The sequence below is a fragment of the Carettochelys insculpta genome, chromosome 1 (assembly GCF_033958435.1).
Source record: "Carettochelys insculpta isolate YL-2023 chromosome 1, ASM3395843v1, whole genome shotgun sequence".
Classification (NCBI taxonomy): domain Eukaryota; kingdom Metazoa; phylum Chordata; order Testudines; family Carettochelyidae; genus Carettochelys; species Carettochelys insculpta.
Window position 1 is genome coordinate 352,794,560 of NC_134137.1, and position 23,294 is coordinate 352,817,853.

At 43.1% G+C, this 23,294-nt stretch overlaps 1 protein-coding gene across 3 annotated transcripts in view; it reads right to left on the reverse strand.

Annotated features, from left to right (window-relative positions):
- PIK3CG (phosphatidylinositol-4,5-bisphosphate 3-kinase catalytic subunit gamma) overlaps positions 1 to 23,294 on the reverse strand; it is a 58,236-nt gene that overhangs the window by 14,595 nt on the left and 20,347 nt on the right. For all 3 annotated transcript variants that reach the window (XM_075016533.1, XM_075016551.1, XM_075016542.1), the window contains exons 3-7: positions 13,816 to 13,881; positions 13,483 to 13,708; positions 7,783 to 7,886; positions 1,190 to 1,336; positions 305 to 395 (exon numbers count right to left, since the gene is read on the reverse strand). In XM_075016533.1, the coding sequence (XP_074872634.1) occupies positions 305 to 395; positions 1,190 to 1,336; positions 7,783 to 7,886; positions 13,483 to 13,708; positions 13,816 to 13,881 (634 nt within the window). The remainder of the gene's footprint in view (positions 1 to 304; positions 396 to 1,189; positions 1,337 to 7,782; positions 7,887 to 13,482; positions 13,709 to 13,815; positions 13,882 to 23,294) is intronic.

Consider the following 23,294-nt stretch of genomic DNA (forward strand, 5'->3'; position numbering starts at 1 on the left):
TCAAGAAGCTGTTTGGTGTCATTACAATGTCACACTAATCACAGTTTCTGAGAGAAAGTGCATAGCAGGGATCAAACCCAGTTTGGGTAAGCAAAGGGTGATGATTCTACTCAGACTAGTGCAGACGCTGGAAATATCACTTCAAAGTGGTGCTCAGGAATGGAATGAGAGGCGTCAAAAGTAAGACTCACCCCAAAGCTGTGACTTACACAGACACATAAAATATAAACTTTATGTACAACTTTTGTGATTTGTTACCACCATGACATTCTGCAATATAGTGATCTCATTAAGTGTACTGTACCTATTTTGTTTCCTGTAGAAATGCAACCATATGGCAACAAACACAGGTCCAAGGATTCTGCTTCCCAAATAGATTCCATAATTCGAAGAATCTAGTTATAAAAACCAATGTACATTTCAATAGAACTCCATTGTCATGAGCGCTTTATAACCAACCAACCAACTCTGTCCATAATCTTGTAAGACAACTCGATAGTATTATCCCATTTTACAGAAGGCAAAACTGAGTTAGAATGAATAAATAAGTCATCTGAAGCCATAGGGAATCAATGGCAAAACTGGCATTAGAATGCTATTTTCCTTGGCTCTGAGCCCTGTCCTCACATCATGCCTGTCTCCCTGACATACATGCACATTTACACCATATTTTAACAGAGAAGAGCTGACCACATTCTTAAACACCAACTTTTATGTAAATCCTCAAAAAATGCTAATACTGGTTAACTGGTCTATTGAAAGAGCATCACCAGACCAACCAGCAAGGTCATATAGGAGAAATACTATCTGTCACTCTCTTTTACCTTTGTAAGTTTACAAAAAATATGTTTTTTCTTTACTGGGAATGGGTCATGCTGGCCAAAATGACAAATTAATTTTGTAGGATAGTGAAGGTATGAAATTAATGAAAGAAACTTAAGAATCTCAATTTTATCATCTATCCAAATGAAATATCATCCAAATGAGTATCTCCAAACAACACCATAATATGATTTTAAAAGTATTAAATTCATGCTTCAGGTGTATCATAAATATAATTTACTTATATTTATTATTGAAAAGTATAATAAATATAATCTACATATATTTATTATTGAAAAAGCTTTTTTTTTAAAAAAAAAAAAGTAAAGGAGTTTATGCATATTACATAGCAGTTTAGTAACCATACTTGTAAAATGAGCATATCCTGGCGAAGATCATCTCCATGTTTGAAGATAATGCCTATGGTTTCATTTGATAGGGCTGTTGGGTCTGCACATTTAAATTCAAGCCAAAGTGGCTTCTTCTTGGATGCCATTACTTTGCATTTTTCAATCTGTAAAAGATTAATTCATTTCTAAGTGTTTACTCCTGTTGGCAAAACAGAGTCAACACAGCTAAAATACAGATTTAGTTACAAAGGCTATTCTTTTTTATGCATCACCATCATGTTTACTAAATTCCAATCAGTTAGGTCTGTGACAAAACATTGAAAGGTTGGGGGAGGCGGGTGTAACTCAGTGGCCAGAGAACGCCTAATTTGGCTTGCAGAATTTTAATACTGGTTTTGATGCAAGATTAGGAAAGAACCTAGCTTGACTCTCCCTGCACTGCGTAAATTTATATAATTGTCCATTAAACAAATAGCACCATCTTCTGAACTGTGAACCAAGAATGAGAGATCCTGAAACAGTAGGAAGACAATGTGATGTTACCAGATTTCTACAGGTATAAAAATATTTCTGTAACCACTGTATTAAGTTTGCACCAAATCTCATGCCAGGTGGGCCACGTGAGATGCCTAATGAAAGCTGCTGACTCACTGAGTATGTTCATACTACTTGCATATCTGTGCCATGTTTGTATGTAAAGTTATAGATATTGGCTTTATACCAGCATTAGAACTATTTTAGTGCTGAGATTCACAATGGAAAGTGTGATCACCTCCCCAGTCAGCTGACATGGGGTGAACAAAGGAACAGAGACCCAGACACTGAATCCACATTGACTAAGATATGCTGTCTCACCCAGCAGCCAGTGGCAGAATGCCACCACAGGCAACCTGATCAAGTGTTTCTCCGTTACCTACATGAAGAAGAAAGCCTATTTCCTTCCACAGGGCAACTCTCTAAGTATGGCCCTGGCAGTGACCATCGTGTGTTCTTCAGTCCTCATGAAGTAAGTCTGGGTGGACAGGAGGCCCATCCCTCAGATGACTCAAGAACAGCAGCTTGTACCATTGCTGGCCTGCATCAATAATTTTAATTGACGTAGGAAATGTACCTTTTTAACACTTTTCTCTCACCCTGTTCTCTCTTTATAAACAAACTTTTAGCCTAGGTCTACACTAGAAGCAACTGTCTGCAGAAGTTACTGCCAGAAGCGATGTTCCAACAAAACTTCTGTCGACAGATCACTTCTACACATAGAGTGGCTCAAAAGATCGATCCACTTTTGTCGACAAAAGGGCCCCCGGAGCACCTACATGGCTTTTGTGTCAACAGATCATCGGAATAAACTGATGCTAGTGACAAGGGACAAGACAAACCTGGGCTTTAAATATCTGGTTCTACATGAACAGCACATGGACAGAACATGCTGTGGATCCTGAAAACCAACCATGCCGCTCATGACACACACAACGTAATGTGTGGCTAGGAACGCATGTGTAGCTTGCATTAGTGACAACGTACAAAAGTGAAAGTTTTGCTATGTAACTCTGGATGTGTGTTAAGCCCTGTAATATACTCACTCCCCACACCTGCCCTCAGCCTAGGTTCCTTTATATGGCATACAGCAAAACACAGTCACAAGCCTGGCATCAAACGGAGTTCTTGCGGAACTGAGCAGGAGAGGTCTCAGGCAGGAGCAACAGGTGGGGGGTGGTCGGCAGAGGGACAACACCAAGAGTCAAGGTGCCCCAACGCTACGGGGAAGGAAGAGCAAGGGGCGAACCATTTCTAATGATGTCATGTCCATTGGATGGTTTGGGGGAAGGCAACTGCCCATGCCCCATGCTTTAGGGGGAACATGGAGGGTGGGGGCTGACATCGGCAGTAGGGATCAGGCCCACCCCGGCACTCAGGGGTGGCAGGAAGCAGAGCAACCTGGCCATGGCCTGGCTCCAAGCCATGTTGCTCAGGGGAGGAAGCTTGAAGCAAAGGGTGCAACCGCCCCCCACCCACCCATAATGGGAAGCAGAGCGACACAGCGAGGAGCCTGGGGAGTGGGTGGGGCTGGGTTGCTTTGCTCCCTGCCTGCCACTGCTGATGAATATGGGAGGAGGGAGGGATCCCTTCTGCTGTCCACACCGCCCACCCCCACACTAGTCCCCATGCCACATGGCCCATGACGTAGCCTGGAGGAAGGGGTGGAATGGAGAGGGCTGAGGTGGAGTGGAGCAGGTTACGGGTTTGGGGGAAGAAGTGAGGCCTGGGGGATTGTCCTGGCCCCTGCACCCCCTTGAGCTGGTCCTCCTACAGGGGAGGAGTAACTTACCTACCAGTGCCCTCCCTCTGTCCCTCCCCAGCAGTCACCACTGATCTAAGGAGAACATCAGTACAGCAGTGCACTTACTTGGATTCCTTCCATCCGGAGGAGGTAATGTATAAAGCTTATTACAGTGGGTTTTTTGTGCCGGTGCTTAGTATCAGCACCTCATGAGACTGTCTGTGGGGGAGGGAGCCAGCTGAGTACCTGCCTCCAAATGTACCAGTAGGGAATATAGTCATGGTACAGTTGTGTAAAATATGAGAGCAAAACACGTGATGTTGATCAAAATATTTAAAATAAATGAAAATACGTTCATGTAATTTCATAAGGTTTTAAGGATTCAAACACACACTTTTGGCTTGTAAAAACCTTCATGTGTCTAAAATTAATTGGCTTTTAAAAGATTTCCCTAAACATTCATTTCAACCTTTCATTCAAAGTTGCAAAAGCTGACAGGAACTTTTCCCTTTCTGGCTATCCCCTCTTTAGAAAGGTCAGATATGGTAACCTTAGTTATTTTAATTAAAACTATATAAAAGCTCCAAAGAAGAGCCATAAATAGATTGTGTTTTCTTTTTCAGATGGCTGTTCACTCTGGAAGAGGAAAGCAACCGTTTCCAGCATCAAGAAAGATCAGTGAATAAAAGAAAAGAATTTTAACCATTAACATTTTTATCCAAAAGTTCTGCTTAACTGTAGCCTAAAATAAATTTCATTAGGAAGTGAAACCTATATGGAAGTCATCTGTAAATGGAAGAAGAATAACTGTATTAAAAATAAGCAAATATATAAAAATATAGCCTAGACTTGACACAACTCTAACTAATGGTTTATGGATAAATTAAGGAAACATTGCTTGATGATTTTTAGTTTATTAATGTGCCAAGTGTTACTGAATTTCACCAATCTGCAGACACTGGAATTTGGTCAAAAATGGTTAAAAATATTGTAAGGTTTTTAAGGACAAAAAATAAATTTAATATGCATAAGCCTGCCACAGTCAGTCAGCAAGAAAACAGAAGGGAGCATAACATGGGAGTGGAGTTTTGTGAGAATGGTATGTCACAGTGGCTGGGAAGGGTCCCCTTGTGGTCCTGGTACTGAAGGAATCCAACTGGGAGCTGCAGGTAGAGGGAAAGAAGGGATGACTGGCTGCAGATCCATGCTAGAGGTGGCAGTTGGACAGCTCAGGGGGTGGTGGCAGCCGGTCAGTTGCAGGGTGTCCCACCAGGTGCAGCGGCAGGGTACCTGTGGGAGCATCCCCTGCTGCCTGTATAGGCTAGGCTGTTGCAGGATCTCTGGCTACTCGCAGCAGCTGTTCAGCTGCAGGGCTCCCAGACGCACAGTGGTCACTGGAAATCCCAGATTTCATCACTTCCATGCCATCATCTTAGCCTTAATTATATTCAGTTGGAGGAGTTTAAAAAGCACAGTCTAGTCAGCTTTAATGTTAGAGCTTTGTAAGTTCCTTGAATCTAAACAAAAACAGGAGTTTCCAAGACTCCTGCCTCATGCTCCTGCACAACTAGATGGTATCTGGTTTTTGGAGATAATAAAGGTTTCCTTAATTCAGCTACTCTTAAAAATGTGAAGTAAATTAACCCTCTTTAATAACATAAGGCTCCCTAACCTAGTCAAGACAGTTTACATTTACAACTAGTTCAAAATTAAGGGCAGTTTAGTGATAGTCTTTGATCAAGAGCCGCTTTAAAAGCTGATGGAGACTGGTGTGCTGAAGGCAGCTTAGCCTCAGCATTGTCTAAGCAAGAAAAGGGTGCTTCAAAGCTCATGTGATTTAGTGTCACCATAAATATTGCAAATTAAATAGCTACATGTGATACTGTCAGCCTCAAATTTTAATCACTTTAAACATACCGAAAGGACTGCCCTCAACAAGTTGGGCTGCGGGACTAAATGACTACTTATTGAAAATTTAAGACCAAAAAGAGTTTTAAGTTCATGAGCAAATAGAAAAAAGTCTGTCTGAATAGAAGGTGGAATTTAAACTGAACTAAAGTGACCATTATAATAACCATTTCTTTGTTCACATACTTCTTTGAGTTTAGTATTCAAAGAATGAAAGGAAAGACAGCTTGTGAGTAATTGTCTGCCTTCTGATGTTGCACTAATAACAATTATCTCCATTATCTAGGGAAGTGCTGGCAGACTTGTATGCTTCAGGGTCTGCAGGGATAGCATCAAATGCACTGCTGCAGCCAAGCGAGTAAAGAAACATAAGTTAGACTGCCATCAAGCCAATTGTGACTTCTATCTACAGCATCAGAATAGCTCATCACATACTTTATTGAATCTACAGGCACACCAAATCAACCTCTGCATCCAGTACATGAGTATCTGTGATCATGTTGCAGTGCCTGGTATTTTACTACCTACCAAGGCATTTAAAGCACACAAGATTTTCATTAACAAGGTATGAATGAAGAGACTACACAACTAGCCAGTTTACACAAAATAGATTATGAGACCAAATTATGTATGTTACAAGGATGATCGCTTTTGCCCAAATGCAATAAATGTGACACTTCTGTATATAAAAAGCCATCAGTGCCTCTCTTCCTGTATTATACAATAGACTATTTCTCCACAGTCTATCCTAAACTGCCTGCAGAATAAAGGATAGATACAAAAATAAGGCAATAACTCAAGGCACAGAGAGAGAAGAAAAGCATTGAAAAGAACTTGCTGAGATTTGAAATAAAACAGCAATTTGGTAAGTTAGATACAGAAACTCTCTTCTAAATGGCAGAGACCCACTTTTGTATCAACAATAGCTCAACGATAAGGAGATGCAGAGGAGAGGTCAGTATTAGATGGGTAGTGAATGAGCAGTCACACCTATTGGCCGGAGCTGGAGACAGAGTCAGGTGCTAGGCAGGGATCAGAATCAGAGTCAGCCCTGGGGGGTAAGGTAGAGCAGGACAGCAGGAAATGGGAGTAGACAAGGGTGTGGGAAGAGAGGACATGAACTAGGAGCAGCCAGGGAAGCAGGACCCAGGAACAGGCAGGAATGCAGGAGTCAGGCAAGTGCTCAGACAACTTCCTGTTTTATGTTGTTGTTCTTGGCCAGTCGGGGGTCTGGTTGTTTCTCTCCATGTTTTGGGGAACGGTTCTCTGCTTACTAGACCTTCCCTGGACTAGTATCTAGCTGTTAAGGTGAAATGCTGGCAGTAGGGTCAGAGCGATGCCTGGTAACAAGTGGACCTAGGTGCGAGGCCTGTGATCCACCCCCAGCCAGGAAGTAACTGCGGGACTAGGCAGATACAAAGCAGGTGAAGTAGACTGGAGCAAGACTATAGAAGTTTTTAAGATATAAGAAACCCTGATTTTAACTAGATACTGAAATCAGGCCTGTACACAGGAGGGTACTAATGCATTTCCCCCTTCCCTCTTCCATGGGCTCCCTGTGGCCTCCCTCGCCCCCTTGCACTCACCACAGGGCGCTCTGGCGTGTCCTCCCAGACTGCTGAGCCCCACGGGGTTGCTGGAGGCCTCCCAGCCACCTGTGGAGAAGCGGGGCTCAGCAGGCCGAGAGGCTCAGGCAGAGCTCCAAGTGGTGAGTGCTGGAGACAGAAGCTATCTCCTGTGGCTGCTCCTGGTGTCCCCTGCCCCAATAACCCTCCCCCTCCTGGTCCAAGGGGGCAAAGGGGACAATCTTCAGGATGAGCTGGAACAGGGTCCTTGCTTCACATGGGGAGGGGGGGTGTTTGGACAAGGAAGGGATCAGCCTGAGCTGTGGTGAGGGTGTTTCAGGCTGAACCAAGGTGGGATGAATATTCAGGTCCTTGGACCAACTGGGAGGTGAGATGTTTGGGTCAAACCGGATGGGGGACTCTTTGGGCCTAGCTGGGCTGGGGGGGGGCATGTTTGGGAAGTGGGGAGAGCCAAATCAGGGTGACTGGAGGGGGGCTGGGCCAGCTGGAGAGGGGAGGATGGGGTGGTCCACATTTACAAAAAAAGCAGCCCCTCCCAAAAATTCTTGCATATGGGCCTGTGAAATTAATTAGGAGCCAGAATTGCTGTTTGAGGATTAGAGTTTTGTCATCATGTTTCTTCTCTGAATAAGAGGTAAGCAGCAGGTTCTTGCTTATACTAGCTTAGGCTGAGAGCAATGAATCAAAGACCACACCAAAGATAGAGCTGTCAAAGTGAACTGAGGTAAATCCACAGAGAGTATCTGTGGCAGAAGTAAATTCAATACTTTTGGGTGCATGTTTGTGCAAAGGCAGGTTTGTAAATCACACATACTTGCAAATAATCAAATATATTTACCACAAGTGCTCCTGCTCTCAGACCAGGGTCATACGGAACTCTAAAGCTTTCCGGAAGTTTGCTGCTCTGCAGTTTTTCAAGCTTTTGTTTCAGCTGAGTGATAACTGAAATTGCAAAAAAAATATGTCAACACTATTGGAGTTAAAAGTGGGAAGCAGAAAGTTTCAGGTAATCAGACGTTTTAAATCTCAGGAATTGAATTTAGCTCCTATTTTTAACTATCTTTTAAAACTGCTTATGCTTAGAACCTTCTAGCAGTGTCCAACCAGTTCTGAATCAACATAGCAATTAATTTCACAGCAATATAACGAACTAGCCACACAGCCTCACGTCGCTTGTGGTTAGTGTGTTGGACACCACAGTTCTAGCAGATTCTCCTGGTTTGCTGATCCAAGGAGACTAACGCTCCATCTCCTGGACTCAGCTGATAAAGGAGAATCTCTTTTATTAATTTTGTTTTTTTAATCTCTCATCCTCTTCCTGCTCAAAAACACAACTCTGTACAGTCTCAAAACTAGACAGTAAATAAAAGAGCAAAAAATGTTAAACAAACGGTGATTTTGAGCCAACCTTATGATTTTTGGACACTGTGACTTACACCGAAACCATGAAGACTTTATCCAAAGATGTAGCGTAGAGCAGAGTTCCCCACAAACCACATCTGGCCACAAAATTTGAGCTACAGCTAGAGGAACAATGGCAGTGCTCTAGCTCCCCTCACTGTGACCTCAAGGGCTTTCCAGCCACAGCCGGGCAGCTGCAGCTAGAGCTCCCATCCTGAGAAGCAAGGGTGCAAGGAACAGTCACGGCCAAGAGCTAACAGCCCAGTAACAGTATCCCCAAACTGACAGCAGGAAGCAGCAGATCCCTAACTCAGTCCAGGAGTGAGCAACCACCCACGCACCCCTCCCTCCGGTCTAAGGCAAGAAGCAATCGGGGCACTTCCTCATGGAGCCACGAGTTACCTGAAGTCGGGCAGGGGCAAAACAATTAGCGTGAACTCTTTCATACCTGGCATTCTATCACCCTGAACTCTCACATAACCGGCATTTTAACCATAAGTAACTTTTAGTTACATTTTCCGTACGTACAGTATAGTGAGAGTAAATACGGCAAATATAAGTTCACAGTGTACAATGCTACTGTTGCTGGAAAATAAAGTACTCTGTATACAGTTTTGTTTGTTTCTAAACAGCTAATATAGTTTTTCTTTCATGTTATATATTGCTAGGTATACCTCTCTATTACCCAGAATATTTGAATATCTGGCAACCTTACTCCTGAGCCGGTCAGGTATGAAAAAGTGTTCACTGTACTGTATTCTTAAAGAATAATCAATACTCCAACTCTGTCTGTTTTAAATTCTAGCCACAGATCATCTGCAGGTTATGTGAACAAGGCAATGAATATTCATGCATGTAAACCCTGAGATTCATTCATAGTCTCCCCAGATTTCTGCTCCTTCAGTTTCAATACAAAGAGTTAATGCTGTATGCAAATATATTTTTCCATTTTAGCTAGTCAGTCACAAGCTTTCTCTGCAATATGCTGGAAAGTACTCTTCTTGCATATTAAACAAGCAAGACACCAATTTAAAAGAAAAGGAGAGTAAGATATGGATTTCTCTATGCACAAGTTCTAGCTATAAAAGTGCCCCCCATACTGATGGCACTGCATAAATGATTATATGCTGTGGCTATGTCTACACGTGCCCCCTACTTCGAAGGGGGCATGGTAATCAGCCTGATGGGAGAATACTAGTGAAGTGTTGTGATGAATATGCAACACTTCATGTGGCTAATTCTCCCACGGGACAACTTCCAAGTGTCAAACTTAGAAGTGCTGGCATGCATGTAGCTGCAAACACTTCCAAGTGCCTTTACTCCCCAAAGTAAAGGCACTTCAAAGTAGCCTGGGCATTTCCAACTGCCCATGGCTACATGCATGCCGGCACTTCAAAGTTTGACACTTCAAAGTTGCTGCAGGGGAGAATTAGCCTAATGAAGTGCTGCATATTCACCGCAGCACTTCATTAGTATTCTCCCATCAGGCTGATTACCATGCCCCCTTTGAAGTAGAGGGCAAGTGTAGACATAGCCTAAAACAGGAAAATGAAAAGGGAAATAAAGGAGCACTGCAAAATGAAGAAGCCAGACACAGCATTAATGCACCTGAGATATTTAAAACACTCAGAGAAAAAAAAAATCTTACAATTGTGGCTATAAAAATCAGTGAAATAAGCATTACCCAGGACATGCGGGGGGAGAGCAAATGACACTTATCTTTGAGACTTTTAGGAAAGAAGGGCCTGGAAAATCCCTGATGACTAGTGTGATGCCTATTCTGGGAAAAATAGCTGAGTGCAAGATAAAGGTGTCAAAATGTGAAGATCATAATTAGACACCTTTCTTAAAGGAAAAACTAGGACTTCTTAAAATAGACTGTCTCAAATAAATGTAATAGCATTCTACAATGTAATTACTGATTTACTACACAAAAGGTGCTCAGGATAGAATATCTCACTTTTCTCCATGAGGTATCAGATATAAAACCACATAATTAAGAAACTGAATACCAGCTACTTAAAAAGGATCACAGGAAAGTTTTGGAACTAGATGATTTGACAAAAAAAGACTGAACAGAAGTTTTTATAAATAATAGCATTTCCCAACTGATCTGGTTTAAAAAATTCAGAACTGGCAACTAAAGAGAGGAAACAATTGCATAGATATCTATTTTGAAGAATAGTTTATGAAACAATTATGCATATCACAAAACAAGTATAATATTGAAGTGTGTTGCCCCTTTAGGAAAAAATTCTGGATGTAAATAATAGGGTTCTGACATGAAAAATGAGGGGGATATTTGCCTATGTAGCCATGATGATACTACACTTGCAATACTACGTGCCTAAACTGAGGGAAGATTTTAAAAAATGAACTAAATAAAAGTACTGAGAAAGACAAAAAAGAGATTCAAGTGTCAGGGAATAAAACTGAAAGACTGATAAGACTAGAAAAGACAAGACATGCATGATCCAACGCATTCATGCTGACTGTAAATAAAGGCAGTCAATGGAGATGGTGGGGAAAAGGATCAAACAGGCTGAAGTTAAAGGAAATAAAAAGTTTAGGAGTAACATTAGGAAACATTTCTTAGCAAGTAAGTGCAACTAGGCGGCAACACACTTACAAAGGTGGTGATGAAGGCAACATATCACATATTTTCAAAAATAAATTAGATGAATCATTAGTGGAGCAGTCAGTCGTGTGCAAGATGCAGAGCAATCACACTTCATCACCCATGTACTCTTTTCATGTTCAGTTACATATTATACTAGTTTTGGAAAGAGTGGAGAAGGAAAAAAAAAAAAAATCACATAAGACACCTTGCTGGACATAAAACTAATAGCCATGGCTGAATTTTCAGTCTCTCTCTAGTTGCAGAAGCTTCAAGTTTCCTCCTAAAAAGCAGATATTTTGATCAATCAGGTTTGGGGAAGCCTCCCTATGCATTCTGTAAAATAAGTTAAAAAGGTCTCTTCTACAATGTACAACTTTTTAATGAGGTTTGTCAGCATCACAAACCAAATTAACACCATGTTGAACACCAGCCATCAGACAGGACATTTTATAGGTTATTAAATACTATCACCCTAATCCTACAGTCTTTAAAACAACAAAGCTCCTTCTGAATTCAGGAGTGTAGGATGAACGTGAAAACAGCAGGACCTGAAAAGAATACCTAGATGACGCAGGGTGAACATTATGCATTTTTGCAGGTTGACTCATGTGACGGATTGCCCCATCTTATCTAACTTCTTCTTGGAAATGTCAACTTGTACCGTGGAATTAGTGGATGGTGAGTTGGATTGAGATTTCAAATGGAATGGAATTTGGAATTTACTTTTTAATTAAGAACATCAGGATCTTTGGGTTAAGGGAACACTTTCTGGGATTGCTATGGAGTCACAGGAAAACCCACCATGACTACAATTGCTGGAACCAGTCATGTTACAAACTCCCATTAGTGGTTGATTCAGCATGGTAAATGCTGAAAAGGAACTACATGATGTCACAGTGCTGGTATAGCAGGGAAAGTAATTTCTCATCTGCAGGAATGAAGTATCTGGAAAGTTGTTCAAAAAGCAGGAGGCATGTTCATAAATTAAACATTTCTTTCATTCTAAGTAAGAATGATCCAAGACTTTTCAAATGAAGCCTCACCCTTACCGAAGTCCAAGATACTGTTTAAGGACTTTTAGTTTGGAGCATAAACTGGTTTATGAGATACACTGAGGAAGAGGCTTAATGAAAAAAGTTTGACTTCACATTAAACTTTATTATGTGCTCTTCTGCACCATATGCAAAATTTTATAAATCTGAAAAAGGTGCCATCCTTTAAATCGGTGAACTGAATTAAAAAATCCCTTCTCTTTATATTAACATAAGTATATTTTCATTTAAATTTGTCCCTATTTAGGGTGCCAAGCACATAATACATACACACAACTGTAATACAACTTTAATACAAGTTGTAATTAAAATAGGGTACCTAACCCGGCTTATACCCACAGATCATTTCTCTCTCAAAAATATATACACTCATCCTTCATTTAACAAGTATGATTTATGAGTACTCGCTAAAACTAGGGACATACATACATACCTTTGTTCACTAAAAGAGTGACCTTCCCCCACGTATACAAGCCAGCTGCAGGGTCCCTGGCTGAAGCATGGCGAAACCTGCAGCCCCGCCCAGCTGGCTCTGTTGCAGCCACAGGGTCCCTGGCTGGGGCACGGGGAAACCCACAGCCCCACCCGGCCCGCTCCCAACACCCCTGACCCGCAACTCCCCATGCACTCCCCTGCCCCACCTGCTCCCAACACCCACCCAGGCCCGAACCCCCCAGGCCACCGCACTCCCCCACAGGTACTGCTTCTGCAGCTCCAGGAACCAGCTGCCACAAGGTTTTAATCCTTCCTCCCGTTCATGGCCCCAAACTGCCCCCAGCCTTTAACCTTATCCAACCCCCCTCCCAGGTTCACTTACTTTTCAAAAGCAGCTGCCTGCTGCCACTCCTTTCCCCAACTGGGATCACTAGGAACCAATCAGAGACTTTAACATATTTAATAGTAATTTAGTGTCTCTCTTATGAGTTTTCACCTATGAGCAGAAAGTTGGGAACCAGTTGTGCTCGTATAGCGAGGGATGAGTATACAAGCATGAAAAGAGAAAGTGAGACCTCCACCAACAGAAGGAGGGCAAAAGTGGAACCGGCAGCAGGGAGATACAGCAGACTGGGAGGCTGGAGGCAGAGGACCTCCCTTCGGCAAATTCCCTTCTCCAGGACCAGTCAGGTCCCAAGGGTGCCAGACGAAGGAGGTGCAACCTGTACCTGAATTCTGCATTTTTTGGTTTTATGTTTGAGTTCTGGAAGTTACCCAGGAACACTGCACACAACTGAATCCCACCAACCTTAACTCTATACAAACTGAATAAATTATTGGCTTACTTTGACACCCACAACTAATGTGGCTATTGAGAAGAATTAACTGTGATGCTCAGTGGCTGAGGTTGTAATTTACTCTCACAGACATTACAGAAAACAGTACTGTTTGCTGCTTCCCTTTTACTGCACATGGAGCAAAAAGACACACAGATTACATAACAAACAAAGCAATACTCATGAATACATACCTTGAGAAGTGACATCGTACTTTTCAGCAGAAACTGATTTTATATCCATTGTGACTTTATGCAGCAACTTAATTATCTGAACCTGTTTCATGAAATCCTGTAGCATGGCTTTTCCACAGCCTCTAAGATAGGCTTCTAGGATCACAGCAAACCTCTGCTGGTAGTGCATGGACTGAGCAATCTCACTTCTTAAAAACCAAAATAAAAAGTGACCGATTCTTTTGTTCTAAAGGCAGAGAAAAGGCTAGAATTAATATACATGCTATTATCTTGAGAAAACAGTCCATTTTACCAATGCCTCTAACTTCAATGTAACAATGTTGAAGTACTTACTCTCAAACCACGTTTAAGTAGAAATCTGGCTAGTGCACTGTCGTGATAGGGCTCAAATTTCACAGCCTAAAAATGCACATAAAAATTAAAAAATTATCTCTTTAATTTAAAAATGTATAATACCTTGTTTCATTTTCTTATACTTTACAGGTAGCATCAACAGAATAGAACTCTGTCAGAGCTGTGATTCTTGCATTTTATGATTGTGCGCTAGCTATTTTTTGAGCCATTACTATTGTGACGGATGATTAACAAACAAAAACCACACGGAGAAGAAGCCATCCATTCTAAGTTCATGCTCATGACCATTGGTGCTGTCACTATACTTCACCAAGACAGTAAAATGAGGGGTGGCAAAAAAAGTCCCCAAGACAGATAACAGACCACTTCTTCACTGCAATCAGTTTTCTCTGTAAGCTGAGCACTGGGGCAAACTCCCAGGAAAGATTCAGGTGCTGCCCAGATAATTAGCAGAGCACCCACAGCGGGCAGCATGTGTTCATATTGGTGGTACACATCCACACATGCCATGGCACAGATAAAATTTATCCCACTCAGATAGAAAAAAAGTGGGAACACAGATGGCAATCAGGAAGTGTGATAGCAGCAAATGGGGCATACTGGAGCTAGCTCTGATCTAGAAAACAGCAAGCCAGCAGCAACATGGGCCAGCTACTTGAATCCATACCCAGAGTTCTGGGTGGGCTTGCACTCTTCTGAGCACCCCATGCCACTATCCATACTGATGTGGATTTACTGCTCTTTTTAATAAGCTAGCTCGATTGAAGTTTGCTCAGGGAGGCACACACACGAAGCATTCACTCCCCCCAAAAGCTGCACAGCCCCACGAACGCTGTGTTTTGGTTTCTCGGACAATGGAACATTTGGTTTGAGTCGATCACAGAGCAGCTTATTCATCATACTGTATTTTAAAGTACCTTTTTTGGGGAAAAAAAAAGTAAAGCTAATTATTGATAGGTTTGAGTTCTGGCAAACTAATCATCAATATTTGATTGCTGTCTGAACCTTAATCTGATTCACTGGTACCAAGAGCAATAACCGTGACAAGATGAGCTGTGATGTCGGTAGTACATACCTTGAATATGTACTTCATGCCTTCTACCACCTAGAGAGTACACCAATATACCACAGCCTCCTCTGATACCTCTGTAATGGCTTACTGCCTTAAGACTGAGAGACTCATTAAAATCACACAAGGCCGGCCCGAGGGGGGACAGCCTAGGGCAACAGTGGCCCAGACAACCCCTCCTGTGCTGCAGGCCTGTCCCCTGCTCCACCCTCATCCTGCTCCCATACTCACTCCCTGACCAACCGGGCCAGGGATTACCTGGCATAGGTTGTTTGGGTGGCAGCAGAAAGGGGTTGCCTCTCCTCAGCCGGCCCCCCACGCCGCACTCACCATGCAGGCTCCACTCTGCCAGGCAGCGCCCTCCCAGCCTGTGCAGTCCCACTTCTACACAGGCAGCAGGGAATGGAGACTGCTTCCCGCTACATTGGCAAAGTGGGGCTCAGTGGAGCAGGCTGCCACCCACACCACCCACATGGTGAATGCAAGGGGTGAAGGGAGGTGACCCCCTGCTGGTTCCAGCACCTACCACTACTGCTGCTTCACCCTGTCCTCAGTAGTCCTCTCCCTGCCCATGCATAGGATGGCTGGGGTGTCCACTGTGGGGCCCCCAAATGCAAGGGGCCTGGTGCAGCTGCCCCAGTTCGTCCTATGGATTGGACGGCTGTAACATTACATTTCATTGGGGGAAGAAAGTGGGATTATGTAGTATACCCTTTTCATGAAGAAAAACGGTTCCTAGTAGAAAGACGAGACAAATCGTGAGGAAAGACTACGTACATCTGTTCTGAACTATTTTCAATACACATTTGTTGCTAACTCAGTTTTTCTCCAATCACTTTTTTAAAAAGCGTCTTTACCACAGACATCCCTTTCCCTCTTCCCCATACCAGAAGAGGAAAGAGCATCTTTGCGGGCAGGCTTGCAAACCTAGTGAGCAGGGCTTTAAACTAGGTTTGTCGGCGGAAGGTGACACAAGCCCTGAGGTAAGCAGGGAGGGAGGAGGGAACAATCAAGTGGGTTTCCTGGGTGAAGAGGAGAAAGTGGGGCAATTGGCCCCTTCTCTAAGATGTTTGTTCACTAATGCCAGAAGCCTGGGGAACAAACATGAAGAATCAGAGGCCCTGGCACTGTCACACAAGTACGAGGGGTTGGAATAACGGAGACTTGGTGGGACGATCCGCATAACTGGAGCACGGTCATGGAAGGGTATAAACTGTTTAAGAAGGACAGATGGGGGAGAAAAGGAGGAGGAGTTGCGCTCTAGGTGAGGGAGCAATTTGACTGCTCAGTGCTCCAGTATAAGGAGGGAGAGATCCATCTGAGTGTCTTGGGGTTAAGCTTAGAGGTGGAAGTAACAGAGGTGATGTTGTCGTTGGTGTCTGTTATAGACCGCCAGATCAGGGAGAGGAGATTAGATGAGGCTTTCTTCAGGCAGCTAAGTGAAGCTTCCAAATCACAGGCCCTGGTTCTCATGGGAGACTTTAATCATCAGGACATTTGTTGGGAGACCAATACGTCAGCACACAGACAATCCAGGAAGTTTTTGGAGAATGTTGGGGATAACTTCTTGGTACAAGTGCTGAAGGAACCGACCAGGGGCCGTGCGCAACTTGACCTCCTGGTCACAAACAGGGAAGAACTAGTAGAAAAAATACAAGTGGAAGGGAATTGTAGATTTCATGATCCGGACAAAAGGAAGAAAGGTGAGCAGTAACATACAGACCCTTGATTTCAGAAGAGCAGACTTTGACTCCCTGAGAGGACAGATGAGCAGGATCCCTTGGGAAATGAAGATGGAGGGGAAAAGAGTTGAAGAGAACTGACAGTATTTTAAAGATGTCTGACTGAAGGCACAGGAACAAACAATCCCGCTGCATAGTAAGAAATGCAAACATGGTAGGCAACCAGCTTGGTTTAACAGGGAAATCCTTAGTCAGCTTAAATTCAAAAAGGATGCATACAAGAAACGGAAACATGGACAGTTGACTAAGGAGGAGTATAAACATAGGGCTGGAGAATGCAGGGCAATAATCAGGAAAGTGAAAGCTAGCTAGCTTTGTGTGACTAGTTTGGAGTAAATGACTCAGGAAAAAAATATATAATTTCAGATGATTAAAAATATTTCAGAAATATTGCAGTTAAATCTTTCATTCCACAGTTCTTTGCACACTTGTTTCAATAATGAACTTCATATTAGCTAAACCAACCACATAAAACCAGATTCTAGGCACCATTTCAGCAGCCCAAAGGGAACGTAAAGATACCCTACGTGGGCAAAAGGGAATTCCTTGGTGTGGGGCAATCCTTTCAGGAGAAAGAAGGGGTACTCAGATGTACTGCATTCTATCTTGTTCTCACACCACCCAACTCAAAAGTATGTGGCTGAAATGTACTGTAATCCCTCTACTACAATGGCCCTGGGTGGCTATTACAACTCATTAAATTTAGAGCAGCATTTAGGCTGCTCCAACATAGAGAGTCTGACAGTCTAATGCAGGGGTCAGCATCCAAAATAGCAAGAAGAGCCTTTTTTTTCAAATTCGATAAAAAACTGAATAATTAAAGACCATAATGCATGTGAATACAAGACGGTTCTTAATAAACAACATCAAACCAGATTTTTTGTATCCTCTGTTTTAAGAACAGCGCACACGATGATTTGTAATGTGACACATGTTTACTATAGGACATTCACAAACTTTTTACATATTCTCTCAAGGTTGCATTCTTTGTTGGTGGTGAATTTCTCATTGCAAAGGAGACATAAAGGAAGCCCAGGTGAATCTGATACAAATGCAAAGGACTGGGTTTATTCACTTTGAAATTCTCTGCTTTCATTTTTGATTTACTCTTTTTATGAAGCCATTCCAACTGCACTTCAATTATGCCAGTTTCATTTCATGTTTAATTTCAGTGTTGCCCTTCACAGCAGGAATGCCACAAGTTTCCTTTTCCTTATCAAAATTAAGACTTTATTGGCAACACAATCAAAACTCAGATACAGTATGAGATCCCACAATGCACTGTACATATTAAAGAGGGGTTTATCCAATATTTTGAGATCACATACTGTTTGTTATTTAGACATGAGGTGTTCATTTTTGGACTTTTAGACATTCACCCTTTATCAAAAATAATCATAAGGGTTGTTTTTTTCTTTTGCAATTACACCACTAGGAGCCACAAAGAAGTCCTTAAAGAGCTGCAGGTTGCAGACCCCTGCTCTAAGGGATCAAGGTGGCAGAAAGTCACCTAGGTTCCCATACACCAAACACTGCTCTGAAATGGCAGCTTGGGATCAGTTACCAGACCAAGATATAAGCTTTCTTAAAGAACAGCTTTCTCAACATACCAAATACAAATCTAAGTACTGTCACATTATTTTTGGAGGGCAAATTTTATCACTATTGTGCAGACTCCAAATATAGTCAGTTCAACAAATAACAGCCATGTTGGATTTTTTATATTGTAAATCAAGGGTCGGCAACCCTTGGCATGTGCGCCACTCTTGGATAGATTGGAGGACTGGGCCAAAAGAAATCTGATGCGGTTCAATAAGGAGAAGTGTAGAGTCCTGCACCTGGGGCGGAAGAATCCCAAGCACTGTTACAGGCTGGGGACCGACTGGCTCAGCAGCAGTACGATGGAAAGGGACCTAGGGGGTACGGTGGATGAAAGGCTGGATGTGAGTAAACAGTGTGCCCTTGTAGCTGTACCTTCTGCAGCTGCTCAGGAGAGACTCGAATGCTGCCCGGCTGAGTAGCAGAATACCAAAATCCTTTCCCATACCTCAGTGCACATTTAAAAAAAAACTAAAACAAAAAACTTACTCCACACATGGATGGAAAAAATCTGCACATGGATGGAAAAGATTAGAGGGAACATTTTTCCCCCCCAATAGAAATTAAAGGTTGGAAACAGAGAGAACCGAGTTCAGAATTTAATTATGTCCCCTACCCTCAAACAGAAGCTGAGGGCAAATCTACACGTAAGTGGAAAGTTGACTTAAGATACAGTAACAGAGAGGGAGCCGTGTTCGTCTATATTCTATCAAAACAAAAAAGCAGTCCAATAGCACTTTAAAGACTAACAAAATAATTTATTAGGTGATGAGCTTTCGTGGGACAGACCCACTTTTTCAGACCACAGCCATACCAGAACAGACTCAATATTTAAGGCACAGAGAACCAAAAATTGTTATCAAGGTAGACAAATCAGAAAAAGTGTAATCAAGGTGGGCAAATCAAAGGAGCAGAGGGGCGGTAGGAAGTGGGGGGGAAGTCAAGAGTCAGATAAAGTAAAGTATGTGAAAGAGTCCTTATCATGGGCCAGGTAATTGCTGTCCCAGTTCAAACCACGTATTAACATGTTGAATTTGAATATAAATGAGTTCCACACTTTCTCTCTGCAGGTGATCATTAAAGTTCCTTTTCAGTAAAACAGACTTTCAGGTCATTAACAGAATGGCCCACTCCATTAAAGTGCTGGCAGACAGGCTTTTTGTTTCGACTTAAGATATCTAACTTCAGCTTTAAGCATAGCATAGCTGGAGTCGATGTATCCTATGCTGAATTTCTGTGGCATCCCCACAGCAGAAAGTCAATGGGAGAAACTCCCCCATTGACTTCCCTTACTCCCTGTGTCCCCAGGGAGTATTATAGTTGATAGGAGAGCAACACGTGGTCGATTGAGTGCATCCCTATTAGGCCCATTAAATTGACTCCCAGGAAATTGATCTCCAAACTGCCAATCTCTGTAGCCAAGCCCTCAGTTGGAAGGGGTTGCTGAGTTATTGCCAGTGAAGTGGCTACCGCGCTTCTGAGCAATGCAAAGCAAAGTCCTGCACTCAACTTAATGGTCTTTTGCTGTTTTTCTGTTTGTAATGACATCTCCTAGACAGGAAGGAAAGTAGTAAGCCTGGTAAGGGGGAGCAACAGGGGAGTACACAGAGTCCCGATATGGAGGTTGAAGGAGGGACACACAGCACCTCTACTGTAAAGAATGGAAGAACCTGGTATGGGAGATGGACGAGGCGGGAGGGGGATTCCTGAAATAGAGGTGCATAATAGCACAGCACACAGGGTGTTTGTGGGGTGAGGGAAGGGGGGATAGAGAGATGCAATCAACCTGAAGATGCAACAAAGCATAACCCTCCAGTAATATAAAACAGCAGAAATGTAGCACTTTAAAGACTAACAAAATTATTTATTTGGTGATGAGCTTTCATGGGACAGACCCACTTCATCAGATCAATCTCATTTCCAATACAGACTGACATTTTTAAGTCTAGAGGACCACTGCCAACCAAAAAAAAAGCAATAAAAACTCACAAATCAAACACATAAGAGGAGGATGAGGTGTGGGGGATGTTAATTGTCCTGCATGAGATAATTCTGAGTATCAAAGAACGTCCTTGTAATGCGCGAGGTAATTCATGTCACTGTTCATACCATGTGTTCATGTGTCAAATCTGAATATGAACTCTAACTCTCAAATTTCTCGCTCTAATCTGTTTTTAAATTCTTTTTGCTCCAAGACACAAATTCTCAGGTATTTAACAGAATGGCCCACTCCATGGAAGTGTTCACTGACCACCTTGTGTGTCTTGGGTTTCCTGATGTCTGCTCTGCGTCCATTTATTCTTTGGAGAAGGTTCTGTCCATTCTGTCCAACATATATGTGGCAGGGCATTGTTGGCACATAATGGCATATATAATGTTGCTGGAAGTGCATGAGACAATGCCTTTGATCTTGTGACTAACATGATTAAGTCCAGTGACGGTATGCCCTGAATCACTATGTGGATAAAGTGGGCACTGGGGTTTGTTGCAAGGAAAAGTTCCAGGATTAGTATTATTGTGGCATAGTGTGTGATTGCTGGTGAGAATCTCTCTTATCTTAGGAGGCTGTGTATAGGAAAGGACAGGTCTGTCAGCTAGGGCCTTCTGGACTTCAGCATCATGATCCAGAACAGGTGGTAGGTTTTTAATGTTGTATTGCAGGGGTCTGAGTTGGGGCTACAGGTGATGACAAGTAGAGTTCTGTTATTGATCTTCTGGTCTCTATCTTGAAGTAGACTGTTTCTGGGTTTTCGTCCGGCCCTGTTAATTTGTTTTTTTTAACTTCTCCTGGTGGGTAATTAAGTTTTATGAAAGCTTGGTAGAGGTCTTGTAATTTTCAGTTTCTGTCAGTAGGATCAGAGCAGATGTGATTGTACCTAAAGGGCTTGACCATAAACGATGGATCGTGTGGTGTGAGCTGGATGGAAGCTGGAGCCATGTAGGTAAGTGTAGCAGTCAGTGGTTTTCTGATGAAGAGTTGTGTCAATGTGGTCATCAGTGATTTATACTGTGATATCCAGGAAATTTATTTCTCGTGTGGAATAGTCAATGCTGAGATTGAAGGTAGGATGCAGATTATTAAGATCTCTGTGGAATTCTTCCAGAGTATCTTTACTGTGGGGTCCAAATGATAAAGATGTCATCAATGTAGCATTAGTAAAGGAGGGGTAACAAGAGATGAGAGCTAAGGAATCGTTCTAAGTTAGCCATAAAAAGGTTCGCACACTGTGGGGCCATGCGAGTGCCCACAGCGGTGCTGCTAATTTGGAGGTGTAAGTTGTCCCCACATTGGAAATAATCATCAGTGAGAACAAAGCTTCATAGGTCAGCCACCAGATTTGCTGTGGTAACATCAGTGATGGTATTCCTGATAGCTTGTAACCCATCTTCATGTGGAATATTAGTGTAAAGAGCCTCTATATCCATGGTGGCAAGGATGGAATTGTCAGAAAGGTTTCCAATGGTTTGTAACTTCCTTAGGAAGTTAGCAGTAACTCAGAGATAGCTAGGAGTGCTGGTGGCATAGGGTTTGAGGAGGGAGTCTACATAGCTGGACAGTCCGGTACTAAGGGCACCAATACCTGAAATGATAGGGCGTCCTGGGTTTCCAAGATTTGTGGAATTTAAGCAGTAAATCCAGGTTGGGGCTCAGAAGGCTTACCTGAGGGAATTTGGTCTCAAGCAGAGGCAGGGAGTTCTTTAAGTAAAATATGTAGTTTCTTTTGGAATTCTAAAGTGGGATCTGAGAAAAGAGGTCTATAAAATGTGGTGTTGGATAGTTGTCTAGATGCCTCCTGTTCACAGTCTGACTTACTCAAGATGACGATAGAATCCCCTTTGCCAGCCAGCTCGATTATGATGTCTGAGTTATTTTTGAGAATCTGGACAGGACAGTGTTCAGCACAGCTGAGACTGTATTTCATTTGGCGGCGTCTGCGTACAATGTCAGTCTGTGCATGGTTGCGGAAGCACTGTATATAGAAATCTGTGTACTCCATAGACCGTAAGGACTCCTGAGACCATAGCAGTCTGACTGGCAGCTGCATAGAGCCATCAGCAAGAAAGTCTGCCAACAAAATGGGTCAAGTCACAAGGTTTGACAGGAGCTAGAGACAGGCAGGTGCCACGCTGGCACACTCCCACTCTGAAACTTTGAAACATTATTGTTGGTTCACCTGGTCTTGTTCCAGTAAAACATGAAGCTTCTCGAGATTTGAAGCACAGTCTCAGAGACTTGCTCCTTCTGAACGCTGACTGAAACGGCAGCTAAGAGTAACAAGCGTAGGACTTTGGGATCCCACAGACCAGGATTCCATATAATCTTGTGACTATAATATTTTTAAAGTCGAGCAGCACCATATTTAATGAAAAAGTTAGCATCCATGTACAAAAACTACTTCACAAATATAGGGATAACTTTATTTTTTCAAAATATTGGGAACTGTTAGACTACATTTGGGATTTGCTTACATCAGACCCCCGACTTACACAATTTTAACTTGCACATTACTTGGAATAATGCGAGTCAAAATCTACAATTACTGCCTGGCTGCTGCACCCTCCTGCTGGGCCCTGCTGTACCCCCACCACCCGCAGTGTATCCCATCCACCCCCTGCTGCACCCCAGGTCCCCCTCTGCTCACTGCTGTCCATCTGAAAACTTCAGGGGCTCTGCAGCTGTGGCGAAGATGGCGTCGGTCCTTGGCTGGCACGTCACAACTACTCACAGCATTCATCCTGCTGCATTCAGGGCAGCAAGAGCACCAGGGTGAGTACCACAAACAGCGCCACCGTGCCAGCTGGCAGGTGCCCGGAGCTGCGGACCAGGGCGGCGAGAGCAGCAGGGCGAGTGTTGTGAGCACCTCTGCCGTGCCAGCTGGTGGGGCACACGGTGCCAACGCCATCTTTGTGCAGCTGCCGAGCCCCTCCACCACTTACAGCCCCGTCCTGGGGGGACTTGAAGGCAGCAGAGTGCCCCTCTCTTTGCCCCTGCCCCGGCCAAACTTACAGGAAATTTGACTTGTGTGTGATTGCTCAGGAACGCAACT